The 15,641-nt window shown below is 39.7% G+C and overlaps 1 protein-coding gene across 2 annotated transcripts in view; it reads right to left on the minus strand.

Annotated features, from left to right (window-relative positions):
- Nucleotides 1-12: 12 nt before the first annotated feature.
- Nucleotides 13-15,641, minus strand: part of ABCA4 (ATP binding cassette subfamily A member 4) — an 86,684-nt gene continuing 71,055 nt past the window's right edge. For both annotated transcript variants that reach the window (XM_074876543.1, XM_074876542.1), the window contains 15 exons: nucleotides 15,321-15,490; nucleotides 14,185-14,362; nucleotides 12,636-12,751; nucleotides 10,799-10,946; nucleotides 9,264-9,387; nucleotides 8,390-8,519; nucleotides 7,399-7,519; nucleotides 6,509-6,571; nucleotides 6,291-6,397; nucleotides 5,166-5,307; nucleotides 4,462-4,596; nucleotides 2,905-3,008; nucleotides 2,725-2,817; nucleotides 2,136-2,385; nucleotides 13-1,196 (listed from right to left, as the gene is read on the minus strand). In XM_074876543.1, the coding sequence (XP_074732644.1) occupies nucleotides 1,074-1,196; nucleotides 2,136-2,385; nucleotides 2,725-2,817; nucleotides 2,905-3,008; nucleotides 4,462-4,596; nucleotides 5,166-5,307; nucleotides 6,291-6,397; nucleotides 6,509-6,571; nucleotides 7,399-7,519; nucleotides 8,390-8,519; nucleotides 9,264-9,387; nucleotides 10,799-10,946; nucleotides 12,636-12,751; nucleotides 14,185-14,362; nucleotides 15,321-15,490 (2,004 nt within the window). In that variant the 3' untranslated portion in view covers nucleotides 13-1,073. The remainder of the gene's footprint in view (nucleotides 1,197-2,135; nucleotides 2,386-2,724; nucleotides 2,818-2,904; nucleotides 3,009-4,461; nucleotides 4,597-5,165; nucleotides 5,308-6,290; nucleotides 6,398-6,508; nucleotides 6,572-7,398; nucleotides 7,520-8,389; nucleotides 8,520-9,263; nucleotides 9,388-10,798; nucleotides 10,947-12,635; nucleotides 12,752-14,184; nucleotides 14,363-15,320; nucleotides 15,491-15,641) is intronic.

The raw sequence follows: 15,641 nt of genomic DNA on the forward strand, positions 1-15,641 counted from the left end.
ACAAAGCAAAAATACATGACCCAGATTTTATTTCTGTATAACACATCTTAGAGAAGACTTCTTAGAAATGGTTAGATCTGGTAGATAACTGAAGCAATACATCATTATGAATTTGTTTTCAGTACTGTTATTTTCCACTAGTTTAACTGTGAACCAGAGAAAAGAGTGAAATGTCAAATGAGTTCCCACTGAATACAGCCTGGAGCACAAGCAGGTTGAAATTTTCCTTCTAAGCACAGACAAAGCACACACCCTATTCACACTTCACACCCACTTAAGGTCCAGTCACAGGAAAGAAGAAAAATTTGACCTTGTTTAGTAACAAAGATATCTTTCCAGGCCTCCATGAGAAAACAAAACTTTTGGCAGATCTGGACACACTCTCCTTCCTTTTAATCTCCATTTTGACATTCTGCTTCTATTAGAGAAACTTGAAGATGAGTATGAGTATTTTTTAAGCAAATTTCTTGCCTGGGTCTGAGATCTGAATTAATTCTTCCCATTCTTGCTGAGACAACCGCCTGTTTTCACTGGCAGCCTGGTGAGACTGAAGGAGTCTCCCAGCACTTGCCCCATCAACCAGCACTGATGTTCTGACCTTGGTACTCTTGTGCAAGCAGGATGGTAGGAATACACTTCTAAACTGGGCAATGCTCTCTGCCTTGGGACGTGTCTGCTGACTGGTAGCAGTTGACTTAAGAGTTAAACAAGAAAAACCTACCAGCCTGAAAGGACCAGATAGAGAAACTGTTGACCTGTAAAGAGCATTAAAGACAAGGAGGAATGTGACTTCTCTTCTTGTATCTTATAATGAACTTTATGTTACAGGAAGATTTTGTCAAAGGCAAGGACCTGCCTTTCCTTTGACACTTTCAGCATGTAGTGTTCCTAGTAGAGCAGTAGAAGTTGGGCTATTGCTAGGGCTGTTGCTGTTGTGAGCACAGTGCTCAGAAAGGTGCAAAAAAGTCAGTATAATACTGAGTGTGGGAACCTTTGTTTTACCCTTATGCTGCTCTGGTATGGCACATCTTTGCACTGTGCACACTCTAAGCACTAGTGACTGTAGGCATAGTCTATGCAACTGCCTGCTGATGCAAAGCAGGGGACACCTTTGCTTCTCGTCTGGCTCCTGCTGCACGGGGATGCAAAGGAATTTCCTCATCCTCCATCTGCTGTTTAGCAAAGTTCACAAAAACCTGTGTGAAGAAAGCAGAAAATGTCACCATCTCATCAACTGAGATGAGTTAGTGGAATGTCTCCGTACATTTGCAAGAGGATCTTGGTCTCTCTGCAGGGAAGAGATGAAAAGGGGAATCCATAGGCATAAACTGAACTGAGACACTGTGTATCAGCAGGGATCATTAATTCCTTCTTTATTTTCATAAACTTCCTTGCAACTTCCTTCATTTGGATGCAGTTACTTGCAACTCAAATCCTATTTTTTCTGAAGCAGAGGATGGGTTCAGCGAGGTTTGCATGGCTTGCACAATGTGAGTTTGGTTGTGATGGGAAAGAGAAGACAGAATATTTTAGTAGGAAGCTGTAAGACAGCCACGAACGACTCTCTAGCATTCCCATCAAAGATAGGTTTGCATATGTGGACCCTCAGCTACTTAGAAAAGCAGGCAGATGGGGCTAATGCACTCTACCAAGTGGGTGTTGCCAACAGTCCCAGTGGACTTTCCAGATTTTGTGTCTAATTGCTCCTGTATAAAAGTGCATGACAAACGTATCAACGTTTAACTAGATATCACAATATCTCTGACACAACACAGTCTGAATCACTTATTTAAAGTAAAATGTTATTCCCAGCTCAGCAAGCCTTATTCTGAATAGCTGACCTTGCTCAGACTGCTGCTCCTGAAGGAATGGGTTGTGTTAATTCTGTCAGCTGGGAAACGCTGTCTTACTACTTTCAAATGGCACCTATTTACACAGGGAATTAGTTACAGATTTCATATCTGATCCACCCTCATTGATAAGAGGTCTGGGAATTTTCTCTAGAAAGAGGTGTGAGGTAAAGAGAATAATCTCACACCTTTAGTTTGGTCCTTCAGTTGTTTAGATACATCCCCATTGCATTGTTTAATTTTCACTAGACAGGCTCTCTCATGGATGTTTTATTTTTTACTCACCTGATCTAAAGTTGTTTGAGACACAGAATATTCTTCAATATGCAGGTTTTCCTTATTGGAGATTATTAACTGAAAAATCTTAGCCAGAGAGGAAGAACAAATCTGATACTGCAGCATGTTGTAGTGTTTCTCTCTCTGTAAACTTCCTGGGAAGTTCATGTGTATGAATCGCTCAGCAGGAGTAGGATCTGGAGGCAGCCCAGACTTTGGAGATTTGATTTTCAGAGTGACAATGTAGCCATCTCCAAACCTGGGAAGCACACGTGGATTTGGGAATTGGACAAAGAGATTATTTCATTATTCAGGAAGAAAATTCATTTTCTGCAGCTATGAAAACATTAACAGTATCTGAAAGATAATGCATTAGATCTAGCTTTGTAGGAAGCCCTGTATTTTGCCCTGCAGAAGTGGCGTGTAGCGTAAGTGGAAATGAAATCTGCTCAAACTGTCTAAGATATGACAGAGTTGCATCCAGAAATGGGTCTGTTTAAACAACAGATCTTCAGTTTGGATTGCTGGATTAAGAATGGTACATGTCACATACACTAAGTTTTCTCACTAAAACACACCATAAAAATATTCTACTTACTTGTATTTTAGCTGCTGAATTGTGCCCAGGCATTTGAAGGTACCTTTTACCATGATGGCTAAACGAGTACAGAGGGCTTCACATTCTTCCATACTTTCAAAACAGAGAACAAATTTTTGTGATAAAAGCCAGTAGATATACTTCAGCTACTCTGGGATTCTGAATTCTGACTCTTTTTACCTGTGTGAGGTTAGAACCACAGCTCGCCCATCTCTGAGCACACTGACAATAGAGTCCCACAGGAGGCGCCGGGACTGAGGGTCCATTCCTGTAGTTGGTTCATCCTGTAAGGGAAATGTTAAGATAATCACAGTCAGAGAAGGAGATAAGAAAATCCATTTACAATCAAGTCATTGTGTGTTTGGGCCTTAGCATATAGCTGCTTCCCTACTGAAATCTGTGCCTTGAGAAACCGTATGCACCTCGAGAAGCATAGGAGTGAATGGGTACTTGTGTACTTCTTGGCATAAAGCAGTAAGGAAACAAGTACAAGAAAGTGCAGTTAAGAATATAATGCTGTCTGTGTAGGGCACAGCTACAGGGAAGGGAATGCAGTGACCATTACGACAAAGGCAGTCCCCAGTTTAGGGTCTTCAACACCAAAAATGTAAGCATTTGTGATATCCCATTATAAAAACCTTTAGGACCCAAAATAGAAATAAATGGGAAGAGGCTTATGCAGTAACAGTACATCAAATTGCATCAAGTATGGTTCCCATGCTTTCATAGACATTAGAGATGTAGGTCAAGATGTCCAGATGTACTGGAGAAATAAATAAAAGAATCTTACATCTGTAATACTAGTTTTAAGAAAGAGATGGACACTTTGAATAAAATCTTCCTTTTCTGTTGCAATAACTCTTGTAAGAGGAGAGTGAGGTCTCCCCAAGTAACCTTACTTACATAAACAGATAGGACACATTTCTCAAGCCAAGAAGTTAGTGAAGTCACCTTGATTTACACTAGCTAAGGATCTGGTCCTGCACAGATTAGTTAACCCAGTTATTAACAAAAGATTTTAAAAATCTTGGAAGAAAAAATTTTTGTTCAACATTCTGTCTTAAGAAATTATGAGAAAACATTTTATCTGGCTGTTTGCTACATACAGGAAGAATACGTGTAAAGGCGTATTAAATGGCACAAGGAACCATGCTATTAAAATGTCATTAAAATGTTTTTAGCCTACAAATTAAGGTGGTACAGTATAATCTAAATACAGAATTTCTGTAGTAATTTCATTTAGAATTTCCCTTGAGATACACAATTATCTGATAATTTATGTTATTTGATGAGAACGACATTTCAGCACTTGTGTAGTTTAGTCTAAATTTGTATAATTTATTCCAAAGATATTAAAGGCTGCAAAAGAGTAGCTATCTTCCTCTGTTCTGCTGGATAAAGCAGCATGGTATATGTTGTAAGATCATCTTTTACATGAGTGGACAAGAAAAGGCAGACTGAAACCAAACATGGATTTAAATTCAGATTTGTCTGGATTATAGATTTTTATCTCAAGCCATTCCTTCTTTCATAATCACTTGGGGTCCACTGGAAACATAGTTATGCATACCAGTCTATATCTAAAAGTAAAGCAATCAAAATTACATTGAAGTAGATGTAACTTGAGGGCAGAAAGGAGCTTGCAAGGACTGTCAGAAACGTCCTTGTATCTCTTTAGCATGTAGTTTTATGAGATGTTCTACTGAACTATCGCAGCTATGTTACCATGACACTTACTAGCAGGATGAGTGGTGGGCAGCCTATCAGCGCAATGGCAGTGGAGAGCTTGCGCTTGTTGCCACCACTGTAGGTACCAGCCAGGTGGTCTGCATACATAGGAAGTCCCAACTTCTGGATGGCCCATTCAGCAACCTATGAGAAAGACCATCCTTTTCATGTAGCAGCTAATGCATAACAGACAGGATTGCTGATACATCCCTCTTCTGGCAGAGGCATAGCAATCCCCTGGGTTTTAGCACATTCGTTTTAGAACTGGAGCAGGAGAGTCCAAAAAGATTTATGATGATGAGGGGAATTCCAACTACTTGAGGGAAAGCCATAAACCAGCCTCAGCTGTAGACTTCCTACCTGTGCAAGAATTTAAATTCTTTTACTGTGGAATCTTCTTCATGTGTTCTTTCTTATAAACAACTTTAAAGACAAGAACAAAACAGCAACCAGTGCAGTTCTGAGTCATAGCAATTGCATCTTTAGCCTTCCACTGCTGGCGCCACAGTTTTGCAAGTACCGTTAATGCCTAAGAGTCTTGATAGTACAGTCTTGTAATTAACTGTCCAAATGACAGGAACCACTCCCAGGACTTCAACACACAGAATGGCAAGCCTATTTTGGAAATTCTGGCCCTTGTCATGTTATGAACCCAGTTAATCGTCACAAATATTCACTGTAACTACGTATAGTCAAGAGCTAGAATGGTTTACCCTCTTGATTTCGTCTGCTGGAATCCCCCGCAGGCGTGCATATAAGTAGAGGTGTTCTCGTCCTGTGAGCAGGTCATCAATAGCATCAAACTGAGGGCAGTATCCCATGTTTTGATGGACATTAGAAATGTGGGTCAATATACTGGAGAAACAAAGAAAAGAAATCTTGGTTTTGTAATACTAGCTTCAAGCAGAGACAGAGAGTTTGAATAAAATCTTTCTTTTCTGGGGCAACAACTCTTGTAAGAAGAGAACGAATTCTTCCTGATACAACATCCTACTAAAATACCTGTTTGTACAGAATAGCAAGGAATATATTCTCATCTAAGTCAGCCCAGTCCTGTGTAAGCCCATTTCCCCTCATCCATTTTCCTGTTTAAGGATAGGCTATCTTAACAAGAAGTTGTTTCAACAGCCACTCAGATCTTATTTTTTGCAAATGGTGTTTATTTCTAGAAGAATAAAATCAGTCAATTTCATCTCAGAGTGTGGTCACTGGAGACAGGCAAGACACAAGGCTAACACTTTGTTGGTAATAGTAGTAGAAGTACAGAATCACAGAATGGTTGAGGTTGGAAGGGGCGTCTGGAGGTCATCTTGTCCACCCACCCTGATCAAGCAAGGCCACCTAGAGCAGGCTGACCCAGGACCATACCCTGGCAACAAACCAGCTATTGTTCAAGTCACATCAATGGACAAAGAATCAAATCCCAACTACACCTAACAAACCAAGACACACAACCTAGAACTAAACTAAACTAAGTGAATACCACATCACGCTGTATTAACTTATGACATGCCAGCACTGTGTAAAAAAAGATGCTAGAAACAGCCAGAGAAAAGTCCCAAAGCTCAGATCAAAGTACCCTGTTGGACTGGCTATCTTATGTTTGTGAGCTCTTGCCATTAGGTCCGATTGCCTTGTCCCACTGTTAGCATTACTATAACTTACCCATAGATTTTACAACAGAGTGTTAAAAGTACAAGGTGCCAGTGAGTGTTAGCTGTGGTCTCTCTCAGTGCCATAAAACTGGAAAAGAGCTGCTGGTTCATTGAGGCTATGATCTGGACAGTTCTATCGCAGTAAATGGACTGTCACAGGGTGGGTTTTTTTAAGGTACTTACCTATTACCAGCCACTACAGCATCTCCAGATGTCACATCAGTATCTCCAGTCAGCATTTTGAACGTTGTTGTTTTGCCAGCGCCATTCACTCCCAAAAGACCAAAGCACTAAATTACAAAATTTATCACATTCTTTAGCATTTCCAAGTTGCAAATCAACAGGGGCATGAAATCTGAACTGATCCATAGAATGTAATCTAGTATTATTGAACAACGTACCTCTCCAGGACGGACGCCAACACAGAGTCTGTCCACTGCGGGCTTCTGCCTACCTGCATAAATCTAAATTGACAGAAAAAAGAAAAAAAGAAAAATCCTATTTCAAGACATGTACAGCAAAGAAAATCTGAATTTTTTAGTTCAATGCTATTGAGATGAGGCAACTTTAGAATCAAGACAGGAGTAAATTAAAAAAGAGTAAGCATTCTACAAAGTCAGACATTTATTTACATTAAATAAATTTGTAATAACCCCTAAAACCACCAATTTTTCTGCATGCAGTCTTTTACTTCATAACTTTAGCACTAGGAGACAGACCTGATGCTTTGCTGGGACAAAGTATCTCTGACATATCAAATAAAAGTGGAACAATACAGCAAGATAGTCTGAAGAATGATACTCTAGTTCTCTATTCATGAGATCCCAGCAATTGTGTGTAATCTTTGTATTTCTGCAGCTCAAGCTTGCATGCATTCTGATAGCATAACTCAGATGCCTTCGATGTCTGGAAAGAAGATAAATTAGCAATAAATGTAGCCCTCAATGTGAAAGCAACCAAATGGTTAACTTGAGATTGAAACTCACCTATGGAAAAAACAGCATTGTAAAAGAAAAGACTAGTAGTAGAAATGGACACTCAATAGGTAACAGTCAGATGATGTAAGGTAAAAAAACCCCTTAAACAGGGAGGGTTGCACTGTCCTTGATGCACTTCCCTGCGGTTTGATTTCTAATCAAAGGAAATTGCCTTGACTTCTAAAATGTTTGTTATTTTCTAAGGCACAAGGTTGATTTTGAAAACAATACCATTTGGAATCCACAGCTGAAATACATTCGGAAAGAATAAATTTACACTAGACTCATTTGTTTCATTCTTCTCAAAGTATTACCTTGGTCAGTTCTTGCAATTCTAAAATATCTGTTTTGTTTCCTCCATTCATAATTCTTTTTCTTTCTTCTGCAACATCTTCATCTTCACCAATAATAGGTGACATGTCAGTCTCAGCAAACCTGGAAAAACCCAAGAGATTGATTGCAGAAACAATGAGCTGCCTTGTGTCCAGTTAGAAAGTGTGAAACAATGGCTAATCAATTGCCAAAAATGTGACTGGTGGAAGCAGTGGGATTGAAACTTCACAATGTGACATTGGCTGGAGCATTCCTGCTGTTGGGAGAATCCCTGACCTTTGGAAGTTAATGTCTACTAAAAAGTGGCTTGCTCAAAAGACCACACCTTGGTCAGTCACTGATATGACATAATCTGCCCCTCAGCCACAGTTTTCACTATCTGGCTGCTCTTCAGTAGCTAGTGATAGTCCTTTTACAGATCTTTTGAGTAGATCTCCCTGTAAGACAATATTTTTATAGTTGTACCAAGTAGTACTCTTGTCAGCAGTCTCGAACAGGAGTGAATGGCCCACTCGCACCTAGAAGGTAGCTGCTTTCATTGAGATAGAGGCACATTTGTAAAGCAGCTTGCACAGCATCCAGGCTATAACTGTACTGTGCCGCGGACTACAATTCCTGTCCTGGGATGTCAGGCTAGTACCTCATGCCAGTACTTATGACACTACAAACTTTCAAAGTAATTTTATAATCTCACTATTACAGTGTCTTAATCTAAAAAGATTACTTTAAAGTCTTAATTAAAAGAAAACTCATTTCTTTAATAATACATTCTTAAATCCTGTTAAGATAATGTGCGTTTGTAAATGCTTTATTGAACCAGGATATCAACAAATTAAGATGAAATCAGGTAAGTGAACAGAAGAAAAAAGCTGACAAATTCAGAGAAAAAGAAAGAAAAAAGAGGGACACAGAGAATAACAAAAACACTCACCCTGTTAATAAAGGAACATTAATACAAGCTTTCAGACTTACCATCTTGTGGAGAACAAATGGTGCTGCATAAGCAGATTCAGAATGAAGAATGCAACCCCTTGAACAGCCATGGCAACCAGGTTCTTTCCAACAAAGTTCCACTGGAAAGGATTGGAAACGTGCTCCTCACCTTTGGAGAAAGAGCACCAAAAACCAAAGTGAAATACTGCTGAAAAAACCCCCCACTGCTCCTTATGATTATGATTATCATAATGGTTTAGGATGAAAATCTGTACTTTATTAGAACATGATCAGGCAATGTCTTCATTTTCCAGTGTCTTATAAAGATTTTCATGAAAATATACTCCAAGCTCAGCTGCTGCATGGGAGTAAAAATGAATATTGGCTCTCTGAATATTCACTAATTGGGATATCATAACATGAAATTTGCACGGATTATGTGAAAGACATATTTTCTGAATAAAACCAGATGTGTTCTGCTATATGACTATTCTTTTAAGAAGAAGTTGTCTGATATCAAAGACAACCATATCCCAAGAGGATGCATTTGAAGAACAGCAGCCACTTTAAGCATTAACATGAGGGCTGCTGAAGTATTCAAATGAAATGAAACATTATATCCTCCTGTAGTGATCTAAGGACTTCAGAACAAATGATAAAATGACACCAGAGTCTGGCACTGAACAAACAGGTTCATTTCCAATACAGATTACTGGTTGGACCATAGAGTTCTGGCAGCTGTATCACAAGCTGTGATTCCTTCAGAGAGGTTGAACTTTCATACTCCTTATCCACCTGATGAAGTGAAAGGGGAGAATTTCTGAAACAGTCACTTATTTTCCAAGATAACACTTCACCCATCTCATCCAAGATCAGGACATGTGACCTGGTATAACTTGCTGGTTATACTTACCGAACCTGGCATATACTTCAGTCACAGCTTGGTTCATGGCCAAGTCAATGAGTCCACGGCCCAGGCAAAAATGTGGGAAGACAATCAGCACATTTTTCAATGTTTTATTAAACTTCAGCAAAGACTATAAGAAACAGAAACAACATAATAAACAGTTGAAACCAGACTTCTTTAAGAAAACATAGCAACATGAGTGAAAAGTTCTTTGTCAAGTCAGAGAAACTGGATGTTCTGTGTTCTTACAACTTACCAAGTTACACCCAAAGCATCTGCAACCTGAAATGCAGCACAGCAGAATGCTGGCATACACTGCACCAGACAAGGTGCATGTGAAAAACTGTCAATGAGGAGAGAAATTAATCTTTGTAATGAAATATTTCTCTATGTAGCAGAGGTAACATGTAATTCTAGTGTCAGCTATTATAAACAGCAACTGTGAGCAACAAGAAAGAGTGGTATTTTACTGTCATAACATCTTTATTTATAGCTGGAATACTTCCATAATCAGGACTGCCACAATATTGAAAAGTGTCAGTGTCTGGGCATAACTATACAGTAGATATCAGTACAATGTGGAGATACCCACACAGTGTTAAGTGCCAGTAGCAGTCTAGCTGCACCAACACTAAATCCAGAGAAGTGCAATTTTCCATCTGGAGACACAGTGTCTACAACAGAGACATATTCTCAAAGGTAACAATACTGGCCTGCTGCCCCCACAGACTGAATGGCATTAGATTGAAACCTGTGCTATCAAGAAGCATGGCTGAGCATGCAGGAACACCAGGGAGAAAAATAAGGTAAAGTTGGCCCTTGAAACCATGAACTTCACCAAGATCTGTTTGTCCTTCCTGGCAAATGACAATGCTTGATCAGCCTTGAAAATGCACTATCAGTAATGATAGCTAATTGGATTGCTGTCAGATGTAGAAAGGGTGTCAGTGGCCAGTGTCAGCAACCGTAGAGGCGACAGTAGTAGTGACAACAGTGTTTTATAAACTGATCTCTTAGCCTTTCTAAGAACTAATTTTGGCACTCGCTGTATTCTGTCTATTCTTGTACTTTCTGTCACCTTCCTGGTGGTGTCAAACCATTTTTGAGCAATTCTCAAAATGCTACTATGAGCAGAACATCTCCTCTAACACAATAACTAGCAGGAGTAAGTTTCCTTACTTAGTGGTGACTCCATGCTTTTCTACATCTACATCTTCCTGTACAGCCCAAGCTGCAGAAGCAAGCACCAAGTGCCGTGTCCCCTCCTCCCCAACTGTGAAAGTGTACAGAAGTTAGCTCACAGGGATAAGAAACACTCAGTGTCATTCCTTGTGTGTGTAGCCCAAGATATCAATTGTCCTGAGTCACTTGTCTGGGTTACTGTGTTCACCTGTCCCTGCAGTTACTCACCAAGTTCCCCACTCATTTACTGCCAGAAAAAACGGCAAGGTAGAGAAATACAATTACTGTTAGAGATGGTTATGCGTGGACACCCTTTGCACAGCTCTTTAAAACCAGATGTCAATAAAAACATTACTTACCGGGTTATTTTCAAATAAGTCCAGGATGAATGTAATGGCACTGCTGTTGATCCCCACAAAGAGATTAATACAAGACAATGCAACATAAGCAGTGCTAGGGACACTGAAGAAAGAAGCAGCAGGGTACATCATGGGAATTACTGCCCATCTGCATGCAGAAGATAGAAAAACTATGATAACAGCTTTTCAGTATTCTCATGTCAGTTAGCCTAATGAAAACACAAAGCTGAGCTTTCTTCTCATCCCAAGCATAATGAAATGGTGTAACCAACCAGAGATGCATTTCCCTGCTTACTAGATAAAAAGATCTTTCTGCTTAGTCTTTTTTGCTGTTAAAATGCAGGGCAATAGAAACTGCTAAAATTGAGAAAACGTAATGCTAGCAAGGTTATTACCACGCCAGGTATCCTTGCACATCTCATTGGATTTTGCACCAGGAGGGAGAGACAAAGAAATGTTAGATAAAGCAAATAGTATGTACTGCTTTGCTAGATACTCCTCAGCCTTTGGAACTGTCCAAAGAAATCAGAAACTCTGTAAATTTTTATATTATTTTCTAACTCCTCTACCATTGATTCTTTACTCCTGATTTGGAGCTTCCTGTGCCATGATTTCTGGGACATTGCACATGCACATTCAGCAGCACAAGAGGAGTATTCCTCTGGAATAAATTTATGATGCTTAGCAACAATCAGTCTGACTAGGAAGAATTCAGTAACAACAACCTGAATTGCTTAACAGGACAATACACACATGGTCAGAAAGAATCATCCCATTGTGACTGCAGCTGGACGCAAGGGCTAATATATGATTCTATTAATTTATCTTCCTTTCTGCTTTTTATTTTGAGTAGTAAATTATGAAATTATTATTGAAGTGTCTGCCATGTGATGATATTTTTTCTGAAAATTTCATCTTGGTAGATGCTTTAAAATATGCAAACACATTTTAAATGTCCATCCACACAGTCATGAATTACGGTATTTTAAAAAATGACACAGAGCCACAGACAACTTATTAAAGATACCACCATTGCACTTTAAAAAGACATAATGAAAAATTAAAACAAATTAACATTCTGGTAGCATTTTTTAACATTGGGTATTTTACAGAGATTAAATGATGATAGTACTTTGCACTTCCTTAGGATTTTCATTCAGAGAACACAAAAAACTTCAGAAAATTAAAGGTAATCTGCCCAGACAAGAACTGATCCCTCTTAGGCTTAATTTGTGATATACATAGGAGGATGTGAAAAGCTTAATTTCTCTCTCTAACTCTAGAAATAGATCTGGTCAATCATTTTGCCTAGACTACATCGGTTACAGGGCCATCAGGAATATGATTTTATAGATAAAAATGTACGATTACTAATTAAATGAGAGAAAGTGAATTTCAGTCAGCCTTATAGAATGCTATTTTGCCAACACAAATGTTCATTTGAAGTTAAAAAAAGGTGTTGAAGACTCAGTACTCTCTGCCCTTGGGTTAAATGCTGAAAGATATTTTAGTATTGGCTGTCAATGAGGCAAATGAACAATTATTAAATTCCTACACAATGTACATATCAGAAAGCACCAAACTGAACAAATATATTTTCATGGAAGGATCACATTTCATGCTTAAAAATGTAAGGCAATGACAAAAAAAATCTCTTACAGCATGTGGCCAGGCAGAGTGTGTAAATACCCTGGAGCAGGGACAATACAGTTCTAACCTGTATTGTACCTACTCAGTTTTATTCTTTAAAGCTGGATTTCACTAACTACCGAGCTCAATAACATGAAATCATTTCCATTTCCAGGGCCCCACATACAGGAATACCTTGAACACTCACCCATACAGAAGCAGCAAGGCAACAAGCACCGGGAGATTAGTCGGAGAAGTGTATGCTTTCTTGTTGAATCCAGCGAATATAACCACAACCATTCCAGCACTCAGTGCATAATTCACCTACCACATCACAGGGTGAAGATCAGAGTGTAAGACCTGAGAAGGTCTGCAAACATATACAGATCCTACACATTATTCCAAAAGGATTTTGTATTGAGGAACACCAGAATTTATGAGCTAGACTAGTCATACTCAAGCTTTTGGATCAATGAATCCCTGGCAGCACTTGACATTTTTCTGAGACATCTTTTATCAGACTGTTCATCAAAAATACAACATATATTGTTGTTTCTTAGATTGTGGTTTGGGAGCCAGTTATTTCACGGTCCTGCTGGCAGGCTGCCCACAAAAAGTGGCCATGGGTATGCAAGGGAAGTGCAGTTTCTGGTGATGCAAAAGCTGTGTAGGAGGAAAAAAGTTACTTGAGCCACATTCCAGGGAGAAGGCTAAAGTGAGTATGCTTGGCCACTGCTCTTCTCAATTTCTCTGTTCAGTATTAGTAGTGCTAGTCTACTGCAATGCACAGAGCTCCCCCCGGCAGAATGGAAGGTGGCGTTTCACAGAACTGCTAACACCAATTAACTTTGCATCATGCTGTCAAGGGCCACAGCCAAGCAGAATTCCTGTCAAGGAAGCTGCTGGGAGGCTGCTGTGACGAGCAGGGGACAGGAACTCAGATATGCTTCTTTTCCCTCATTTACTAAATCAATGCTTTGCTTTACCTTCTTCTGAAAGAGCACCTTCCAAAGCCCAGGGCATTCTGGGTTTTTCAATTATTTCATTATTTTTTCTTTTTTTCAATTCTGTGTTCATGCTTTTCTTCTTGCATAAGCCCTTGGCCGCTCTCTTTGTTGAGAAGGCATGACTAGAATACAAGCCCCTTGCTGTACTTCAACCAGGCAAAGAAACTGTTCCTTTGTGACAAAGTGGCCTGAGGAATAATGGGAGGGTAGCTGAGCCCTGTGTAAGCAAGCCTGGGCCTGTGGTCTAAATCCTTTTGGAACAACACAGTGAACATGATTCAGTGACCTAAACAAATATATCTATGTCATTTTAGACACCTTAGTGTATTTTGGCTGGCCTCCAGCTACTGTTCCAGCAGCCTGTGAATCTCCCCCACTTAGACTTCCTGAATATCTTGAAACACGTTATGGTTCTTCTGGAGGTCAAGAGTGACTAGTATCAGGCAACTGGGCTTTCCCCGGCTATGGTAAGTTGTACTTTATTATACATTCAGTTGTAAGGTCTGGAAACCCTAAGATTACAACAATTTCCGCTTCATTAGTTGAATAATGAGTTGTGCACCTGACTTAATTTCTATATCTGCAATTAGTTAGGAGACCAGATCCTTAGCATGCTCTCTGAGAAACACTGAAATAAATGAATGCTTTGCAATGCTCAGAATCACCTTCACTCAAGTCACCAATTAGTCCCCAGTTCATGCAAACCCAGGAATAATTGCAGGCTGTGAAATCAGACCAGCAGTTACTCACTATGTCCCACGTGAAGTTAGTTAGCCAGTAGATCGCAGGGCTCACACCACTGACAAACTGTAGATGCTTGGCTTTTGTTACACGTTCTTGAATCAGGTATAAAACAAAACTGGCTGGTATAAAGGACATGGCAAAAATCACACAGATGGCAACAACAGCATCCACTGAAGTTGTCAGCCTAAAACAGAGCACAAGAAGGGACTTGTGAGCAAGGGAATGGACACAACAGAACACTACATTAGCATTTGGGGAACCTGGAGAGAATTTTAAGATCTAGAAGTAGCAAGGTTATTTTAAGTAAAAGACCTTTTCAATTTCAAAATGTGCTAGTGTATTTTCCCAAGTTGTGTTGGGGACTGTAGCTAACAAATACGGATGATGGTGGCACCATTCCCTGATTTTTTACTTGCATTCATTCTCTGGAACAGTTCAACTCAGTTTGACAGCCTTTCCTAGACATTAAGGCACAATAGTTGAAGTGTTCTGGCAGCTGGGAAAAGAGGGACTCAAAGAGGCATGTTGCAGACAGTGAGATGAAGCGCACATCTTGCCTCTGTGCTAAGGCAGAAGTTTTCAGTCTCACTGAATTCTGAACTTCTAATAGGAAACATGAGTAGGAAATCATGTCTTCCTAGGGGTGTCTTTTCAAGAAATTATGGCTTTTAGGTTCTGGAATACACCAACCCTACTACATGCCATTGAAAATCTACCTGTGTGCTGTTGTTAGCACCAAGAAAGAGGTTGTCAACTACTGCCTACCTGCAGTCAATTAAGGACAGTTTCTGATTCCATTTTTGATTATGATCTCTGTGTTATTTCACAAGTAGATCTATTGGCTTTGGAGCATGAACAAAGACTTCAGAATCTCTGTGCTTGAGAATCAACAGAAACATGTAATTGTGTATAACCAATGGTCATAACTCCTACATGGGATGGGAATGAACTCTTACAGGAACATAATGAGACAGAAAAGAAGAGGTTGCATATCTAATTCTTGATTAGAATAAAACTTCAGGGAAAGGTCTCCATGTTCTGTCAAATGAACTATTTCTCTTCAGACTGTGAGTACAGTGGATGTCGTAAGCTGCCAGGAGAGGGAGGGGTAAAAGCCAGCAGCAGAACACGGGCCTACTTACACAGTGACTTCAGAGAGTTGCTCCTTAGTGAGGTTCAGAGGGTGGTTTATAGCAGTGATTCCATATTCCTCAGGGGCTTGGCCAGGCCGCAGATTAGCTCTAAGGATTGCATTATTTGCTACATTAAGGAAACTAACCATAGCATGCCAGCCTTTATTGTTAAACCACACCTAAAAGGGTAAGAAAGCACAGATTCATTTACGAAGCCTTCACTAATAACTGAGCTGCACCAGAAAACTTGGCTGCCTTTTATCTACTTAGTGGGCATTGTCAGCAGGGAAAAATCCAGCACCAGGAATTCGTATCTCCCAGGCACAGTCC

This window comes from Strix uralensis, chromosome 8 (genome assembly GCF_047716275.1).
Source record: "Strix uralensis isolate ZFMK-TIS-50842 chromosome 8, bStrUra1, whole genome shotgun sequence".
Lineage (NCBI taxonomy): Eukaryota > Metazoa > Chordata > Aves > Strigiformes > Strigidae > Strix > Strix uralensis.